This window comes from Diceros bicornis, chromosome 32 (genome assembly GCF_020826845.1).
Source record: "Diceros bicornis minor isolate mBicDic1 chromosome 32, mDicBic1.mat.cur, whole genome shotgun sequence".
NCBI classification, from domain to species: domain Eukaryota; kingdom Metazoa; phylum Chordata; class Mammalia; order Perissodactyla; family Rhinocerotidae; genus Diceros; species Diceros bicornis.
This window is the reverse complement of record NC_080771.1, coordinates 24710432-24729155: the sequence shown is the minus strand read 5'-3', so window position 1 is coordinate 24729155 and position 18724 is coordinate 24710432. Positions and strand designations below refer to the sequence as shown.

The 18724-nt window shown below is 38.8% G+C and overlaps 1 protein-coding gene and 2 non-coding genes across 4 annotated transcripts in view; all 3 read left to right on the top strand.

The window, feature by feature from the left end:
- Window positions 1–36: 36 nt before the first annotated feature.
- SF3B3 (splicing factor 3b subunit 3) overlaps window positions 37–18724 on the top strand; it is a 50487-nt gene continuing 31799 nt past the window's right edge. Inside the window, exons 1-8 of one of the 2 annotated variants that reach the window (XM_058528238.1) lie at window positions 37–143; window positions 3222–3359; window positions 4699–5025; window positions 5765–5937; window positions 6510–6651; window positions 9188–9300; window positions 11787–11924; window positions 12734–12837. In XM_058528238.1, the coding sequence (XP_058384221.1) occupies window positions 3290–3359; window positions 4699–5025; window positions 5765–5937; window positions 6510–6651; window positions 9188–9300; window positions 11787–11924; window positions 12734–12837 (1067 nt within the window). In that variant the 5' untranslated portion in view covers window positions 37–143; window positions 3222–3289. Of the gene's footprint in view, window positions 198–3221; window positions 3360–4698; window positions 5026–5764; window positions 5938–6509; window positions 6652–9187; window positions 9301–11786; window positions 11925–12733; window positions 12838–18724 lie in introns of both variants that reach the window. The other variant, XM_058528239.1, reaches the window with a different exon arrangement.
- Window positions 5332–5411, top strand: LOC131396417 (small nucleolar RNA SNORD111). Its single transcript, XR_009216503.1, has one exon. It is a non-coding gene; the product is annotated as a small nucleolar RNA SNORD111 (small nucleolar RNA).
- Window positions 11454–11543, top strand: LOC131396415 (small nucleolar RNA SNORD111). Its single transcript, XR_009216501.1, has one exon. It is a non-coding gene; the product is annotated as a small nucleolar RNA SNORD111 (small nucleolar RNA).

Below are 18724 nucleotides of genomic sequence, written 5' to 3'. Positions count from 1 at the left end.
GGACCCTTTTCCGTCGCGCGCCAACCGGAAGGTCTCTGTCTTAAAAGCTAATGGCGGACGCCGGTGGCTTGGCGTTGGCTGTGGCTTAGGCCTCGAAGAATTCAGCATCTGTTGGATATCTACGCCATCCTCCCGGCTGCAGGGTAAAGAAGCAGCATCTCGACCTCCCCGAGCGTGGGGAGGTGGAGAGAGGCCATGTAAGAGGGTGGGCCGAGCCTTTGCTGGGGTCTCTGAGGCAGCCTAGGCCCGACAGGTCCGGGCAAGGGACGAGAAGGAGGTAGAGGGGAACGCTTGGGGCGCGAATACGGCTCCCAGCCATCGTCTCTGGTTTCCGTCCACAAGATGGGAACGAGACTGTGGCTCAAAATAAGCTTTCTAGAGATTGCTTAGCTTTTAGGCTCTGGGGGACATCTGAGAGGGACGTCTTCCCCTGGAGAGTAAACGACACTCTGACGGGAAGGTGGGAAGAGCGAGCGTGTTAAAAGCATAAATAACGGAAACAGTCTTTGGAGTCAAGACCCTGTTTTGAATTTGTGTTTTGGTACTGGGGCAACTTGTTTCTCCTTCTGATCGTCAGTTTTAATTATTTACAAAATGGGGGACAATGGTATCTATCTTGAAGACTTCAGAATTTAAATGCGATGATATTCCCTTGGCGCATGGAGAGGGATGGAGGAAGCATTCACTGGCTCATTTTCTAGTCATTACAGACAGGAAATAGAAGTGGAGGAAATCACAAAATTTACTGTTTTGGCTGTTAATGGTACCTGGTATATAGTTCTTGTAGTTCTAGGCTGATCTTTCACAATCCAACTTCTTCCATTACCCGAGATAAAAGAATAGCTGGGGAACCCGGATCCAACCAGCTTTGGGGAAAATGAATTTCAAAGATTTTAACGGACGCTGTCAGTTATAAAGGAACTGGAAAGTAGGCTGAGTTCTTCCATCAGATATAAAGAATGAAAAGTAGCTTGGGGGGGAGCTTTTCAGGGCTTCAGAGTGGCCTGTGGTTTTCTCTATCTCTTTTTTTTTAAACAATTCTTTACTTTTAATATAGTCAGTCCTGCAACATGATCACGTTGACAACATGATAGGGATTTCATTGTAAATTTTAACTGCGATTTTGAGATTATATTTGAAATTTTGTAACCGGAGCAAGATGCAAGGGGATAAATTGACTTAAGTATGCTTAGAATCACATTCACTCCTACTTTAAAATTGAGAGCAATTAGAACATATTCTTAGCCTATTTTTCCTCCAGACTTTAAGCTGAGCACAGCTTTCCCTGCAACTTTCTCGATGTCTAAGCCCTTTTGGGTATGTGTGTGTCCCTGTTTCCTCTGTTTATCTTTTTGCAGATCATTTCCCCACTCCCTTCTTGTTCCACCTCAGACCTTTTCCGTTCCCTATGATCCTAGAAGAATACTAAAGATGTTTCTTAGTCTCGAATAGGAAAATTTATCTGTCTCAGGATCCATTTCCAGACTGGAGGATTGATCTTCTCTTAGTTATCCTGCTTTTGCCCAGCCCACAAATGATTATTATTTGTGAGGACATTTACTGATAATTCTCTTTTCTAACTTAACAAAACCAAATTCATGTGTTAATTACACAATGAGTACTTTGGATTTCTCCAGATCCATTGCTTTGTCTCTAATTGAGGAAAAATAACTCAGTTTATTTTCCAGCAGTAACTGTACATAGATGTAGTTTTGGGTAATTCTTTTAGGGTAGAGGTACACCAGTTTGCAGTCTTTAGTCCTGTGTGATGAGAGGAATCATTTTTTGTGACTGTATACCGCTGTAGGGAGGCCTTCTCCTGATGTGGCAGGAATTCAGTTTTTTAGTTTTTGATGGTGAGTAGGTTTAAATTTTAAGTTCTAATTACTCCTCAAATATAGAGCTATATAGAGATGCAAATGAAAACTGCACTTAAGTTACCAATTTTTATCTGCAAATTTTATTAGCAAAGGTCTGGTTGTGAGGGAATAGGGACTCGTACATTGTCAGGGGTGTAAATTAGAGTTTCTTTGAAAGGTGATTTGGCAATATCTCTCAAAATTTCAAATGCCTGATTTCCTCAATCCAGCAATTTCACTTCTAGGAATTTATCTTAGAGATACATTCGTGCACATATAAATGACCTATATGGGCCTGCCCCGTGGTGTAGGCGGTTAAGTGGTGTGCTCCGCTTTGGTGGCCTGGGTTTTGCAGGTTCGGATCCCGGGCGCGCACTGACGCACAGCTTGTCAAGCCATGCTGTGGGGGTGTCTCATATAAAGTAGAGGAAGATCGGCAGGGATGTTAGCTCAGGGCCAGTCTTCCTCAGCAAAAAAAAAAGGAGGATTGGTATTGGATGTTAGCTCAGGCTGATCTTCCTCATAAAAAAAAAATAAGTTTAAAAAAAAAGACCTATACGAGGGATTTTCTTTGCAGCAGTGTTCACAATCGCAAAAGACTGGGAACAATCTAAGTGTTCATCAGTAGGGTATGGGCTAAATGAATTCTAATATACTCGTTCAGTGGAATACTCCACAGCTGTAAAATAAAAATGAGCAAGCACTTTGTTTGTTAGTATCGCCAAGATAGATAAAATAATATATAATAATTTGCGGTATAACGTGAGCATACAATATATAGACCCCAACTTTTCGTTAAAAAGGGGATAAAATACAGTGTTAATGTGAATTACTGCCTGTACGTACAGAAAATGTCTGGAAGGACACAATATAACTTGGTGAAATTGATTCCCTCAGGGAGGAGAGCTGTATGGCTAGGGAATGGGTGGAGGGAGGTTTTTGTTGTGCTTTTGAATTTTGAACCACATGAATGTATAGCCTATTCAGACACAAGTAAATGTAGACCTGCTTAATTTCTGTGACAGTAAAAGCAAATAGTGTTGCATTAATGGTCCAGATACCAGCTCCCAACATTTTTACCACTTGTTACGTGATCTCAGGCAGGTGATTTAATTTTTTAGCCTCCATTTTCTCATCTGTGAAATTAGTGTAATATTGAGTACTTTATAGATTTCTTATGATATTAGAGGCAAAGTATGTAGCATAGTGCCTGGCATATAGAAGGCTCTCTAATTATAAATATGTTTTTCCTCAGTAGGCCTTTACTTGTTCTGCTGTCTTCAGCCAGAAGTTCCCATATAGAAATGTCTGTTAAATTAACAACTTCCCAACTGATATTTTTTTACTTTTATGTGCTCTTAGCTTGCTTTAACTTAGTATAACCAAGGCCTGGATTGTGGAGTTGTGGGTCGTTCAGTGTTGTTGCCACCATGTTCCTGTACAACTTGACCTTGCAGCGAGCCACTGGCATCAGCTTTGCCATTCATGGCAACTTCTCGGGTAAGTCTCCAGTTAACTAACTTTCTGAATTTAACATTTTTAATATTACTAGTTTTATGCTTCAAATTCCTTTTTCAAATTCAAACTTTTTTTCTAAAGCAAATTACAGAAAGAAATTTTTTTTTAATCATAGAGAACATTGTAATTTATGTAATCCTTTACAGTTTGCAATGCACTTTGAAGTACTTGATCTTATCTGATCCCCAAAAGACCTTTGGAAAGTAAGGTGGCCTGATAAATGGTGGCATTGAGCAAATGAGAATGGATTGAGATCAGTAGGAGTGGGATATCAGATAGGATAGGAAGCCATTTAGGCATTAGATAGTGTAGACCTGTACTAGGGCAGTAGGGATAGAAAACAAGGGAAAGATATGAGTTTCCAGCCTGGGTGGCAGAGAAGATGACAGTAACATTGATAGTGGGTTAATTGAGACCAGAGAGGGAGTTTGGGGAAGGAGGAACTTAGTTATTTTAAACAGTTAGTTGAAAGTTGATGACAGCTCATCCAGGTGGAATTATGTAGCAGGCAGGGAGAGATGGGGACAAGTTGGCTGTTACGCATTTGGAGTTGTTGATTGCAGTTATGAAAGCTAGTGAACTTTTTAGCAGTGAGTTTAGAAAGAAACTATATGTTAGATGACAGCTTTAAAAGTTCTTTGAGACATTACCTAAAACTGAACAAAAAGTTAATATGATTTCTTAGAACAGTAGCCTTAAAGATGGGCTAGAAAGAGCCTTTGGAAATTTTTAATCTTATGAAGCTAAAAATTATATGTTAAAACCATTTGTAGACAACCCCCAATTATGCAGATTGATGGCAAATCTTAGAAAAATAAAAATTTTTTTAAAAAGTAACTTGTGTGGGGGCCGCCCCGGTGGCGCAAGCGGTTAAATGCGCGCGCTCTGCTGCGGCGGCCCGGGGTTCGCTGGTTCGGATCCCGGGCGCGCACCGACGCACTGCTTGGCAGGCCATGCTGTGGCGGCGTCCCATATAAAGTGGAGGAAGATGGGCACAGATGTTAGCCCAGGGCCGTCTTCCTCAGCAAAAAAAAAAAAAGAGGAGGATTGGCAGATGTTAGCACAGGGCTGATCTCCTCACAAAAAAAAAAAAGTAACTTGTGTGACCATTTTTTGAACACTTCTTTGATACCGCTTTTGTTAGATTATTTCAATTCTAGGAAAAGTACCTTTTAAATAAATTTATAGAGTAAATTAACTTAAAATACTGAGCCCCCAACTCATTTAATTATATTTATCTTTAGTGGCATTTTGATCCAATTCAGATTACTTTTTGGACTAGTTCTGATTGTTCATGATCTTTATTTTTTTGGCAATCTAGGAACCAAACAACAGGAAATTGTTGTTTCCCGTGGGAAGATCTTGGAGCTACTTCGTCCTGACCCCAACACTGGCAAAGTACACACTCTACTCACTGTGGAAGTATTTGGTGTTATCCGGTCACTCATGGCCTTTAGGCTAACGGGTGGCACCAAAGACTACATTGTGGTTGGCAGTGACTCAGGTCGGATTGTTATCCTGGAATACCAGCCATCTAAGAACATGTTTGAGAAAATTCACCAAGAAACCTTTGGCAAGAGTGGATGCCGTCGCATTGTTCCTGGCCAGTTCTTAGCTGTGGATCCCAAAGGGCGAGCTGTTATGATAAGTGAGTGACTTGCTCTGTTGAGTGCATCTCTGAGTCTTATGGATGCTCAGTTTAGGAGAACAGTGCTGTGATTTTGGCAGGGTGCCAATAAGTCACTTAACTGGGTGAAGTTTGGATTGTATTTGGATTAACTCCATGGTTTAAGGTTGCTTTTCCTTTTAAAACAATGGGAAAAGTCTTAACACACCTTTTCTCCTTCCTGTCTAGTTGGAAATAGGTGTTTTTCCATTTCTTACTTTATCTGAAGCAAAAAGACTACAATGAAATGATTTTACTTTATTAGACAATGACTATGATTGTTTTCATTGGCCCGAAGTGATGATTCACATTCATGTCTCTTCTCTGATAAACCTCTTGAAGAAGATTCTGTGTATCTGATCAGGCCTCCACAGGGCAAACCTCTCTGAGCAGTCACAAAATTATTAAATCTGATTCAGAGAATAAAGCTACCAATTTTATGAGTATTATTTAGTTTTCCAATATCATTAAATCTAGGGCACACTAAAAAATTTTGAAGAGTTAGTGGGATAGTAAGATCCCTCTTAGGAAGGAGGGGGGTAAAATGATGCTGTTGTCTGTATTAATGATAGCAAAATCCTAAGTTAATACACGTGTAGAGTTAGTGTTGGCTGTTAATGATTTTTTAAAAATAATCGTGATGTGAATCTAGCTAGCTGTTCTGTAAGCCTTTCTTTTCATTATCTGGAAATTTTGTGTGTTTTGTCTGCTCCAACTACAGGTGCCATTGAGAAACAGAAATTGGTGTATATCTTGAACAGAGATGCTGCAGCCCGGCTTACTATTTCATCTCCCCTGGAGGCCCACAAAGCGAACACTTTAGTGTATCATGTGGTTGGAGTAGATGTGGGATTTGAAAATCCAATGTTTGCTTGTCTGGAAATGGATTATGAGGTAATGGGGGCCATGTGACTGTTTGTCTGTCTCCCTCCCCTCATTCCCTCACTCTCCCCCTCTCCCCTTTGGGTTTCTTCCACTCACCTCAGTGCTTTCCTAAGATTGTATCTTCCTTGTGCATGTCTTATATCTCTTCTGCTAACAGATCTTTTCCGTATTCCAAATGCCTTACTAAAACACTTTGGAATGTTTCAGAGTCTATCTTCCTGTGTAATAGCACCTTGCTCTGATTTGAACAATCTCCTTATGGAAACAGGGTATTTATTGGGAAAAGCTGTTTGAAAAGGGGGGTAAAACTGTATTTTTTCACAGGGAAGTTGTGAAAGGTGGGGCATACCATTCTTTCCCTTGAATGAAAGGCAGTATCTAGTAGAGGGAACCCTGGTCCTAGAAATAGGAGACCCAGGTTCTTGTTTCAGCTCTGCTGTTACCTAGTGGTGTGAACTTTGGCAAAGCCTTTGGCATCTGTGGGCCTCTTCTTTGTGAAATGGAGAAATCCTTATGCCCTTTCCAGCTCTAAAAATTGATTTTATGGTACTGATTCGTCTTTATGCCACTGTACTCTATAGGAAGCAGACAATGATCCAACAGGGGAAGCAGCGGCTAATACCCAGCAGACGCTTACTTTCTATGAGTTAGACCTCGGTTTAAATCATGTGGTCCGAAAATACAGTGAGCCTTTGGAGGAACATGGCAACTTCCTTATTACAGGTACTTTTCTCTCAGAGCTGCTGTGTCCTTTTGCTTGGTCCATTTTTGCCCAAATTTATGAGGGTTTACTTAATAGAGTTTGGAAACTATAATCCATTTGTAGTAAACCTGAGTACCTTGTCTATGTTTTGGCAAGATTAGAAGTTCATGCAGTGGTTAACTCTTATCCTTTAGTAGGGGCAGGGAAGAAAGGATGAGGAGAGCAGTCAGCTTGGAATATTGATTACTGTTGGTTGCTGTGCTTTTTTTTTTTTTTTAGTTGAGGAAGATCAGCCCGGAGCTAACATCCATGCCAATCCTTCTCTTTTTGCTGAGGAAGACCCGCCTGAGCTAACATCTATTGCCAATCCTCCTCTTTTTTTTTTTCCCCCTTTTCTCCCCAAAGCCCCAGTAGATAGTTGTATGTCATAATTGCACATCCTTCTAGTCGCTGTATGTGGGACGCCGCCTCAGCATGGCCGGACAAGCAGTGTGTAGGTGTGTGTCCGGATCCGAACCCGGGCCACCAGTAGCGGAGCACGCGCACTTAACTGCTAAGCCACGGGGCCGGCCCTGTGATATTTTGATTGTAGTCAATCTTTCGCTCATTAAGAAAATCAAAACCTAGTTCTTTGAAAAGACAAATGAAATGGACAAATATAAGATAAAGCTGCATGTCCATGAATTTGAAAACTTAGACGAAGTAGAAATATTTTTGAAAGTATTTATAATATTGATAAAATTTTGTATTTTATCACTACCAAAATTGATCCAAGAAGAAGTTAAGAACCTGAATAGATCAGCATCCATTAAAGAAATTGGAGCAGTAGTCAGAAATGTCTTTCCTCCAAAAGATTTAAGGTCTAGAATTTTCAGGAATCTTAGATTTCTCCAGAGATTAGAAAAAGAATAAAAGCTATTATGCTACTTTATCAGCCTAATATAACTTCAGTACCAAACCTGTAAGGACAGTAATAAAAATTTACAGGCTAGTTGTACTTATGATTATAGATACAAAAACCTAAAATTTTGGCAAATCAAATTCGACTGTTTTAAGTGCATCATAGCTAAGTAAGATTTTTGTAGGAACTCAAAGATATTCACTATTAGAAAATCAGTATCAGTTTAATTCGTTATATTAAAAGACTAGAGGAGGACAACTATGTGGTCATCTAAATTTCAGCAGGCTTGGGGAAGACAATGATCCATTCCTTTCTGTTTTGAGCCGTTTGTGCTTGGATTGGTGTCTAAAATGAAATATGTCTGTTGTTGGGTTAGGATTTTGGAGAAGAGTAATATAAGACAGCACTTGCCTTTGAGCATTAAATCTTAGGAAGAGACTATATATTAAGCAGAAGAACCTTGGAAAATAAATGACACATTCATTACTTGTTGTAACATACTACCATCCCTTTCATTTATGAAGGCTTCATTCATTCAACAAATTTTTATTGAGCCTCTACAATCAATATGTGCAAAGTCAGTCTACTGGGTCCTGGTCCTGCAATGAAAAATTAAATGTGGTGTCTTCTTTTATGCAAGATTGAATCTAGTGGTGAATATGTACAAGTAACAAAAAAGATTGCTGGAGTGTGCTGTATGCCATGGTGGTGTAGAGGAGGGGTCCCTAACCCAGGGAAAGGAAGAGAATGTGTTAGAGAAAGCTTTCTGGAGAAGTGCTCTCTAGGCTGAGACCTAAAGCCTAGTTAGGAGTTAGCTAGGTACAATGAGGGTGGAGGAAGGAGTTTCTGCTGTGGGCAAAGGGAACAATGCACAAAGGCCCAAATGCCAGAAAGAACGTGGTTCATTGTAAGAACTGAAAGCTCATTTTGGTTGGATCATTAGAGCAGAAAGGCTGGGGTAGAGGTAGTGGTGTGGGGAGGTAGCTTCTGAAGGATTTCAAGCAGGGGAATAATAACCTGTTTAAGATTAATATTTTAGAAATATTGCTTGCTTACATTTTGGCTAATGGAATGGAGGATAAGACTATAAGCCAGGAGATTGGTCAGGAAGCTGTTTCACTTAACCAAGAGAAATGGGCAGCGTGAAGAGAGTTTAGCACCAAGAGAGCTGCTAAGCAGGTAGAATTAATAGGGCTGTGGGAGAGGAGAACATTGAAGGGTGGCACCCAGGTTTCTGGTGTGGTCTATTGGTCGACGTTGTTACTCTCTAAAGTGGAGAATCCAAGAGGTGGAACAGGTTTAGGAAGGAACTTGAGTTTGTTTGTGAACACATTGTATTTTTAAGCTGCCATGGAATATCCATGTGAGAGTGTCTAATAGGCAGTTGGATTATAGCTCTGAAGCTGAGAACTGAGTTTTGGGCTTGGAGCTAAAAGTTTAGATGCATTATCAGATATCTGGACAGGCTGAGATCACCCAAACTGTGCTCCGTCCTTGTCTGGTATAATACTAGGGAAAAGAAACACTTTGAATGTTTCTCAGCTTCAGGCACACTGTACCTTCATCACGTTGTGCTGAAGGAGAGAAGGAATTGAAAACTAAATTGTAATTCATGGTTATGTCAAATTATTGCTAAGTTTTATTTCCTCTGACAGTTCCGGGAGGGTCAGATGGTCCAAGTGGAGTGCTCATTTGCTCTGAAAACTATATTACCTACAAGAACTTTGGTGACCAACCAGATATCCGCTGTCCAATTCCTAGGAGACGGGTAAGATCTTTGCTATACGAGAAGATATATTCGTGTTTGTGAAATGAACTTAATTTTTGTAATTATAGTGTAGTCTCTTAGTTTATGTTATCAAATTTTAGTTTCTTTGTAAATTTTGTTTCTAATAAAGCTGGTAAAATATTTTCGTAAAAGCAAAACGAATTCTTTGAGAAACGGAATTAAAACCCAACACAATTTCCATTTTGGAAGAACCTATGGACATTATCATTTTGAAATTCCTGCAAGTTTCTAGGAAGACGCCAGATATATTTATTGGAGATAAATTGTCTTTCATTCTTTTTGTCTCCCCTCCCCTATTCCAACATACAGAAAATTTTAAAAGAATAGAACGATGAATTTCTATATGCCTTTCACTTAGATTCACCAATTATTAATGTTTTGCTACCTTTGCCTTTCTTATGAAATATCTATATACTTCTTTAAGCAAAACCATTTGAAAATAAATTGTAGGCATTGTGACACATAAGAATCTTCTAAGAATGAGAAAGTTTTCCTTCATAACCACACTACCAATATCATGCCCAAGAAATTCACCGTTTTGTGTAATGCGATTATCTTATGTACAGGTCATATACCAGTTTCTCTCATTGTCCAGAAAATTCCCCTTATATCTATCTTTAGTCTTTAATTTAGAATATTTCGTCTCACCTTTGGTTTTGGTCTTAAGAGTCTGGGGCTAATTTTCTTGTAGTTTGTCCCATAATCTTTTTCCTTGTGAATATATCCATATTAATATTTTTGATAGAATTATTACATAGTTGGTGATACATATTTCCCACTACATCTCATTAGGGGCTCATAATGTTGGTTTGACTCATTGTTGGTGATCTAAATTGATCACTTCATTAAGGTGGTGTCTGCCTGCTACTCTTCCTTGTAAAGGTACTTTTTCCTTTTTGTACTTGGTGTGGAATCTGGTGGTGAACTCTAAGACTGTGAATATCCTTTTTCCCGACGTCTTTTCACACAGTGGTTTTCCCCTCAATCAGTTACTACATTGGTGGTTGAAAATGGTGTTTTATTGTTTTTAATTTTAATAGTTTATTATGGAAATTGTTAGGCATACAAAAGTAGAGTATAATGAACTTATAATGAAGACTGAGCTGTGTACCCAGCTTCAGCAGTTATCAACACATGGCTAATCTTATTTCATCTCTGCTTCCTCAATCTCTCTTCTCACCCCTGGGTTATTTATCATCTTTTTAGTTGTAATTTCTAGGTCTTGGGTTAAACCTTTTAGGACTTATTTAGTTTATCTAATACATGGTATCTGAGTAAGATTCAATCAATTTTAGAAAACCTGAGAAGAAATTTATCAAGTTAAATTCTTGGTAAGAGAAGGGAAATAATTTGATTTGGTTGATCAGAAATTTTCTTTTTCTTTCTTTTTTTTTTGTGAGGAAGACAGGCCCTGAGCTAACATCCGATGCCAGTCTTCCTCTTTTTGCTGAGGAAGATTGGCCCTGGGCTAACATCCATGCCCATCTTCCTCCACTTTATATGGGACGCCAGCTTGGCTGGACAAGCGGTGCATCAGTGTGCACCTGGGATCCAAACCTGCGAACCCCAGGCCACCGAAGTGGTGGGCGCACACTTAACTGCTGCGCCACCGGGGCTGGCCCCGGTTGATCAGAAATTTATTGAGCACCTAACTGCCAGGCACTGTACTTGGCTTTGGGGCTACAAAGAAGTGTAAAACATGTTTTGCCCTTGAAGAGCTTACTTAGTGAGAGAAATACAAAATGTTGGAAACATTAAAAGAAAGAAATCCATGGGCCAGCCCCATAGCCTAGTGGTTAAGTTCAGCATGCTGTGCTTCAGCAGCCCAGGTTCAATTCCCTGGTACGGACTTACACCACTCATCAACGGCCATGCTGTGGCAGCAACCCATGTACAAAATAGAGGAAGATTGGCACAAATGTTAGCTCAGAGCCAATCTTCCTCAAGCAGAAAGAGGAAGATTGGCCACAGGTCTTATCTTAGGTCAAATTTTCCTCAGCAAAAAAAAAAGGAAAAAATCCAAAATCATAGCGAAGGGGATGCCTTTTAGGAATCAAGGAAGTTGATGTAGAACAGAGCTGATGATGGATGGTTTGGATGGTAGTGTTGTGGACATGTAAGAGTTTTATTCACAGCCTGAAATGATGCTTCTTTACATTTCATGTCTCTTCTCTGACATTTATGTCTGGAGATAGTTCTTGCCTTACAATCTGATCAGGCTGTAGAGTGGAATTGTGGCTATTTTTTGGTACCTAGGCTTTATTATGTATTTATAGTAGACAAGAATTTTTAGCTATGTGTTTTACTCCTGTGGCTGGCAGGCTGCTCTTGGTCAAAGCTTGTAGAGAGAAGCTCCAGGTGCCTCTAGGCCTTGGGTGGCCTGTATGATCCCTTTGGGTAAGGTGCTGAATTCCAGAAATAAGGACTCATTTCTAAGATGTTGCTTGTGTATTTGACTTTGCTAGAATGACCTGGATGACCCTGAAAGAGGAATGATTTTTGTCTGCTCTGCCACCCATAAGACCAAATCGATGTTCTTCTTTTTGGCCCAAACTGAGCAGGGAGATATCTTCAAGATCACTTTGGAGACAGATGAAGACATGGTAAGCAGACTGTGCATGGAAGGGAAAAAATGAAAAAACCCATTTGTTATGGTTAGTCTAGTTTGATAAAACTTTCTACTTTTTCATTCTAAGTTAATATAATAAAATAACCTTATTTTAAAAACTGATATTTGTACGTTTAAGGTTTACAAAGTGGTTTTATAAAACGTATTCGTTATATCTACTCTCTGAGATAGGACAATTAATATTTTACAGGTTAAAAAACTGGAAACCGAATGCCTTAAAAAGTGGTTGCCTGAGGTGTTAAAGCTTTTAAAATTTGGAACTGGCATATGAATGTAGGTTTTCTCCCTCTGGTTAACAGATTTCTGGTCTGCTAGTCTTATATATAATAATATGAGACTGGGTAATACCGCTTCTAGTGAATAAAAAGAGAAAGCTCTCCATGTTTACTGAAAACTGGTAATACCTAATACACATGATCTGTTGCTTCTTTCATCCCATGGAGGAGCTCTGTGAACAACTGGGCAATTTCTTAGATACCTGTTTAGCTCAAGGGTTAGCAAGCTTTTTTTGTAAAGGCCAGGTAGTAAGCATTTTCAGCTTTTGTGGGCCATTTGGTCTATCTGAACTACTCAGCTGCCATTGTGGAACAAAAGCAACCATAGATAGTTTGTAAACAAATAGGCATGGCTGGTCTGTGGGCTGTAGTTTGCTGACCCGTGGTTTAGATACTAAGGACAGTGTTTCTTGTTATTCTCCTTATGCTATCTTATGATACTGGGCTACCTTCTGTGGCCTAGCTTCACTTGCCTACACACTAAAATCTTTTTTTCTTTTCACTCCAGGTTACTGAGATCCGGCTCAAGTATTTTGATACTGTGCCTGTTGCTGCTGCCATGTGTGTGCTTAAAACAGGCTTCCTTTTTGTAGCATCAGAATTTGGAAACCAGTGAGTAATCCTTTTATTACCCTAGTTCACCCTGGTTACTTTAAAAGTTGACAAGAGGGAGATGTGGCTGCAAGACCATGGAGCTTTTCACAAGAATGTTTTAGTTTCTTCAAAACAAAGTTTTTCCCTTCTTTCCTTTTATGTTCTTTCTTTTGGTTATCTTCTTCTACCTCAGTCGCTTCTATCAATACCTGTGGGTAGCTACAAGAAAAACTTTAGAAGTGCTCTCTCCTTATTTGATTGAATAAATATTTATTGAACTACTTAGTATTAAACAGATGTTTCACAAATACTTCACTTGTACAGATCTCAAGTTGAAGCTTGTCGTACCCACAGCTGCCCAGCCACGTCACCAATCCTCCCAACCTCAGTATTTTTTAATGACTAATGGGCCATTTCTAGCAACTCGAGTGTAAAATCTCAATTTTTGTTGTCCTCCACCACTTTCAACTGAGTGCTAAGTTCTGTTTTTACTTCTGTATCCCTTTTCTGTGGCATTAGTCTGAACTAGTTCACTAGTTTCCTTATTGCATTTCATTGCCTTTCCTGTAAAACTCAACCTTAATAGTCATCTTATTAAGCAGAAGACACAACCCTGATGAAATCATTTCCCCATCCCTGTGTTAACAATCTTTGATGGTTTTTCATTGCCAAATGGATGAAGTCTGAACTCCAGCCTTTAATTTAAGACCGGTATCTAAGATTCCAATTTATTTAGATGAGATAAGATGTCATGGTCTTGCTTTCTAATTCAGGATTTGCCAGTATCTGCTAATGTCTGTGCAAACCACTTATCTCATGCTCAGTTTCTTCATAATTAAAATGAGGGTATTGTCTAGGATTCTGTGCCATTTCTGCCTTGTCTCCAACTGTTCTCCCTTTCTTAAACATGCCTTTTACTCATCCTCGTAGACTTTATTCTAACTATTCACTTATTAGTCCTTTTCCTGGTTTCTGTCTCTTTTGTTGCACTTTTCACAGTTAGCCTGTTATTATTATGTCTTTCCTCCATTTCTCATTTTTTAGTTTTTTCTTAAGGAATTTTCGTTGTAGAAAAGTTAGAAAGTGCATGCAAGCAAAGATGTTGCTTGTGATCATTCCACCCAAAGATAACATTTTTGTGTAGCCTTCCTATATATATATATGTATTTAAATGTTTTTACAAAAATGCAACTATGGGTTATGTACCATTTTGTAATTTGCTTTTTGTTACACAGTAATACATCATAAATATCTTTCCATACCAATAAATACCGATCTGTAACATCTTTTACTTTTTTGGTTGCATCTTTTTTTCTTTCCACTTTTTTTGGTAAAATATATATAACATAAAATTTGCCACTTTAACCATTTTTAAGTGTTCAATTCATTGGCATTAATTACATTTACAGTGTTGTGCAACCATTACTACTATTTTTCCAAACTTTTTCATCACCATAAACAGAAACTTTGTTCCCATTAAGCAATAACTCCCCATTCCCCTCTCCCCCAGCCCCTGGTAACCTAAGTGGAATCATACAATATTTGCCCTTTTCTGTCTGGCTCATTTCATCTAACATAATGTTTTCAGGGTTCATGTGTAGCATGTATCAGTACTTCATTCCTTTTTATCCCTGAATAATAATCCATTTTATGTATATACTGCATTTTGTTTATTTATCTGTTTATGGAACTTGGATTGTTTCCACCTTTTGGGTATTGTGAACAATGCTGCTTTGGACATTGGTGTGCAAATAATGTTTGAGTCTGTTTTTAGTTCTTTTGGGTATGTACCTAAGAGTGGAATTGCTGAGTCATATGGTAATTCTTTTTAACCTTTTTGAGGAACCACTAAATTTTTTATAGCAGCTGCACCATTTACACTTCTACCGGCAATGTATGAGGGTTTCAATGTCTCCATATCCTCACCAATAATTGTTATTTCCTGCTTTTTTGATTATAGCCAGTAGGTGTGAAGTGGTATCTCTCTGTGGTTTTGATTTGCGTTTCCCTTATTATTAGTGATGTTGAGCATCTTTTCATCTGCTTATTGGCCATTTATATATCTTTGAGGAAATGTGTTTTTTGCTTGTTTTTCAGTTGGGTCGTTTGTCTTTTTGTTTTTTGAATTGTAAGCGTTTTTTATATATTCTGGATATTAATCCCTGAACAGATGTATGGTTTGCAAATATGTTTTTCCATTCTGTAGGTTGTCTTTTCATTTTCTTGATAATGCCCTTTGATGCACAGAAGTTTTTAATTTTTAATTTTTTTTTAATTTTATTTATTTATTTTTTCCCCCAAAGCCCCAGTAGATAGTTGTATGTCATAGCTGCACATCCTTCTAGTTGCTGTATGTGGGACACAGCCTCAGCATGGCCGGAGAAGCGGTGTGTCAGTGCGCGCCCGGGATCCGAACCCCGGGCTGCTAGCAGCGGAGCGCAAGCACTTAACCGCCAAGCCACCTGGCCGGCCCCAGAAGTTTTTAATTTTGATGAAGTTATCCATTTTTTCTTTTGTTACTTGTGCTTTTGGGATCATATCTAAGAATCCGTTGCCAAATCCATTGCCAAAACATACGTGAAGATTTACTCGTATGTTTTCTTCTAAGGATTTTATGGTTTTAGTTCATGTGTTTAGGTTGTTGATCCATTTTGAGTTAATTTTTTATATAGTGTGAGGTAGGAGTTCAGCTTCATTCTTTTCCATTTGGAAATCCGGTTGTCCCAGCATCATTTGTTGAGTGTAGCTCACTTTTAACACCCATACACTATTCCATTATGTGGGCTCGAGTTAATTTAAACTTTTATTTGTTGTTGGATAGACTTTCTTAAGGATATGGTTGCTAGATTAAAGAATATACACCTTTTCAAAGTTTTTGAAACATTGCTGAATTGGTAAAAGTTTATGCTTGTTTAAACTTCTGCAGCAGTGTGTGTTGTCTGTTTTGCCACATATTTAATTTTTATTTATTTTATTTTTTCCCCCAAAGCCCCAGTAGATAGTTGTATGTCGTAGTTGCACATCCTTCTAGTTGCTGTATGTGGGATGCAGCCTCAGCATGGCCGGACAAGCGGTGCGTCGGTGCGTGCCTGGGATCTGAACCCGGGCCGCCAGCAGCAGAGCGCACGCACTTAACCGCTAAGCCACGGGGCCGGCCCCTGTTTTGCCACATATTGTCAACACTAGGTATACAGATAGCCCCTGACTTAAGATGGTTCAACTTAATGATTTTTCGACTTTGTGATGGTGGGAAAGCAAAACGCATTGAATAGAAAGTGTACTTCGACTTTTAATCTTTTCGTGGACTAGTGACATGCGGTGTGATACTCTTGTAATGCTGGGCAGTGGCAGCAAGCCACAGCTCCAGTCAGCCACGTGATCAGGAGGGTAAACAACCAATACACTTAAAACCATTCTGTACCCATACAACCATTCTTTCAGTAGAGTATTCAGTAAATTATGTGAGATATTCAACAGTTTATTATAAAATAGGCTTTGTGTTAGATGATTTTGCCCAACTGTAGGCTAACATAAGTGTTCTGAACACGGTTTTTTAATATATATATACACGTGTGTATATATATACACACGTGTATATATATAGTTGTGTTTTTTTTGTTGTTGTTTTTTTTTTTGTTTTTGAGGAAGATCAGCCCTGAGCTAACATCCATGCCAATCCTCCTCCTTTTGCTGAGGAAGACTGGCCCTGAGCTAACATCCGTGCGATCTTCTTCTACTTTATGTGGGATGCCGCCACAGCATGGCCTGACAAGCAGTGCGTCTGTGCGCGCCCAGGATCTGAACCCGGGCCTCCAGCAGCGGAGCGCGCACACTTAACCGCTATGCCACGGGCCAGCCCACTGAGCATGTTTAAGGTAGGCTAGGCTAAGCTATGATGTTCAGTTAGGTGTATTAAATGCATTTTCAGCTTACGATGGGTTTATTGGGACATAACCGCATCGTAAATTGAAGAAGCTCTATGTATATATTTTAAGCTTTGCTAATTTGTTGGGAAAAAATTTTATTAAAGAGTCTGGACTTTTTTCATTTGCTTGCCTAGCAGTTTATCTTCTGTTAATTGCTTAGTCACATCTCGGCCTAATTTTCCATAGTATCCTTTAGTAATGGTCAGGGACATTTTGGTGGAGGCAGTAGAGCATAGTGTATTCTCTGGAGTCACACTGCCTGGATTATAATCTTGGCTTTATGTTTTCTAGCAGTATGCCTCAGTTTTCTCATTTATCAAGTGGGGATGGTAATAGTGTATACCCTATTGGGTTTTGTGGGTATTTAGTAAGAATACAGATGCCAAGCACTAAAGTACTTTGTGTTATAAGCATTTAGTAAGTGTTGAATACTGTGATTCTTGTTATTTCACTCTAGTAATGTAGAAAGTTTTGGAAAATGAATAAAAGAGCAAATAAATAATAAAAATCACCCATAATCCTAGTATCCTAGAATAGTCACTTTAACATTTTGTTGTATATGTATATGCTTCCCGTATTTTTACTTTCTAGTGTTTATATGTAATTTTATTTTAGAGAACTGCATCATTCTATAAAAAATTATTAGTCTACTTAGTATGTCATAAATTTTTTCCCATCAATAAGTCTTTATTTTTCACTTAAAATTTTTATTTTTTATTATGAAAATCTTCTAACAGGTCCATAAGAAGACAGAATAGTATAATTAATGAACTTACATGTGCCCATCACTCAGCTTCAACAAAGGTCAACCCATGGCCAGTCTTCTTTTATTTATACCCCACCTCTCCCAAATAATAGTAATTCCATAATAAAATCAAATAGCCAGTTAGTATTCAAATTTATCCATTGTCTCAATATTTTTTAAGTTGATTTGTTCAGATCAGGATCCTAGCAAGCCCCATATATTGCATTTGGTGTACAGAAGACATTTTTTTTATAATGTTAATATTTTATTTATTTATTTATTTATTTACTTATTTACTTTATCTATCTGTCTGTCTATCTATCTATCTGTTTATTTATTTATTGTGAGGAAGATCAGCCCTGTGCTGACATCTGCCAGTCCTCTTCTTCTTTTGCTGAGGAAGACTGGCCCTGGGCTAACATCCATGCCCATCTTCCTCCACTTTATATGGGACGCCGCCACAGCATGGCTTTCCAAGGGGTGCGTTGGTGCGCGCCCGGGATCTGAACTGGCAAACCGCGGGCCGCCGCAGCGGAGCTTGCGCACTTAACTGCTTGCACCACCGGGCCGGCCCCTGGAAGACATTTTTAATGGCTGCATAATATTTTATGGCCATGCCTCCTATTCATGGATATTTTGTTTAATCTTTTGCTATTATGAACAGTGCCATAGTGAACATTGTAGGTATATCTTTGTGTGTTAGCTGAATAAAGCCATAGTTTAAATTCCTAAATGTGGGGTGAAATTTTGATAGGGAATGCCGAGTTTTCCTCCGAAAAGATGACATCAGTTTACATTCCCACCAACAGTGTATGAGGGACCTTTTTTCCTCTCAGTACATGATAAAGGGTGAGTTAATAAACTCTTGAAAATCATTAAGAAAAAGACAAGCAGTTCAGTCGATAGAAGAATGGGCACAGGATTTGAGTATGCCTTTCACAGTAAAGGAAATACGAGTGGTCTAAAAGTGTGATATGTAGAAAGATTTCAAGCTCATTGTAATTGAAGGAATGCCAATCAAAATAAGGTGTCATTTTTTCACCTAGCAGATTGGCAGACATTAAAAACTAGATAATAACCTGTCTTGACAAGGCTGTGGGTGGAAGCAATAGCTGCAGACATATAAGGTTTTATCTTCTTGCTCATTAACTTGTGCAGATAGTGTGTTGGTGAAGATTTCACTTCCTGATCGTCTATTAAGTCTTCTAAAAAGATTTAAGAATATTACAGACAG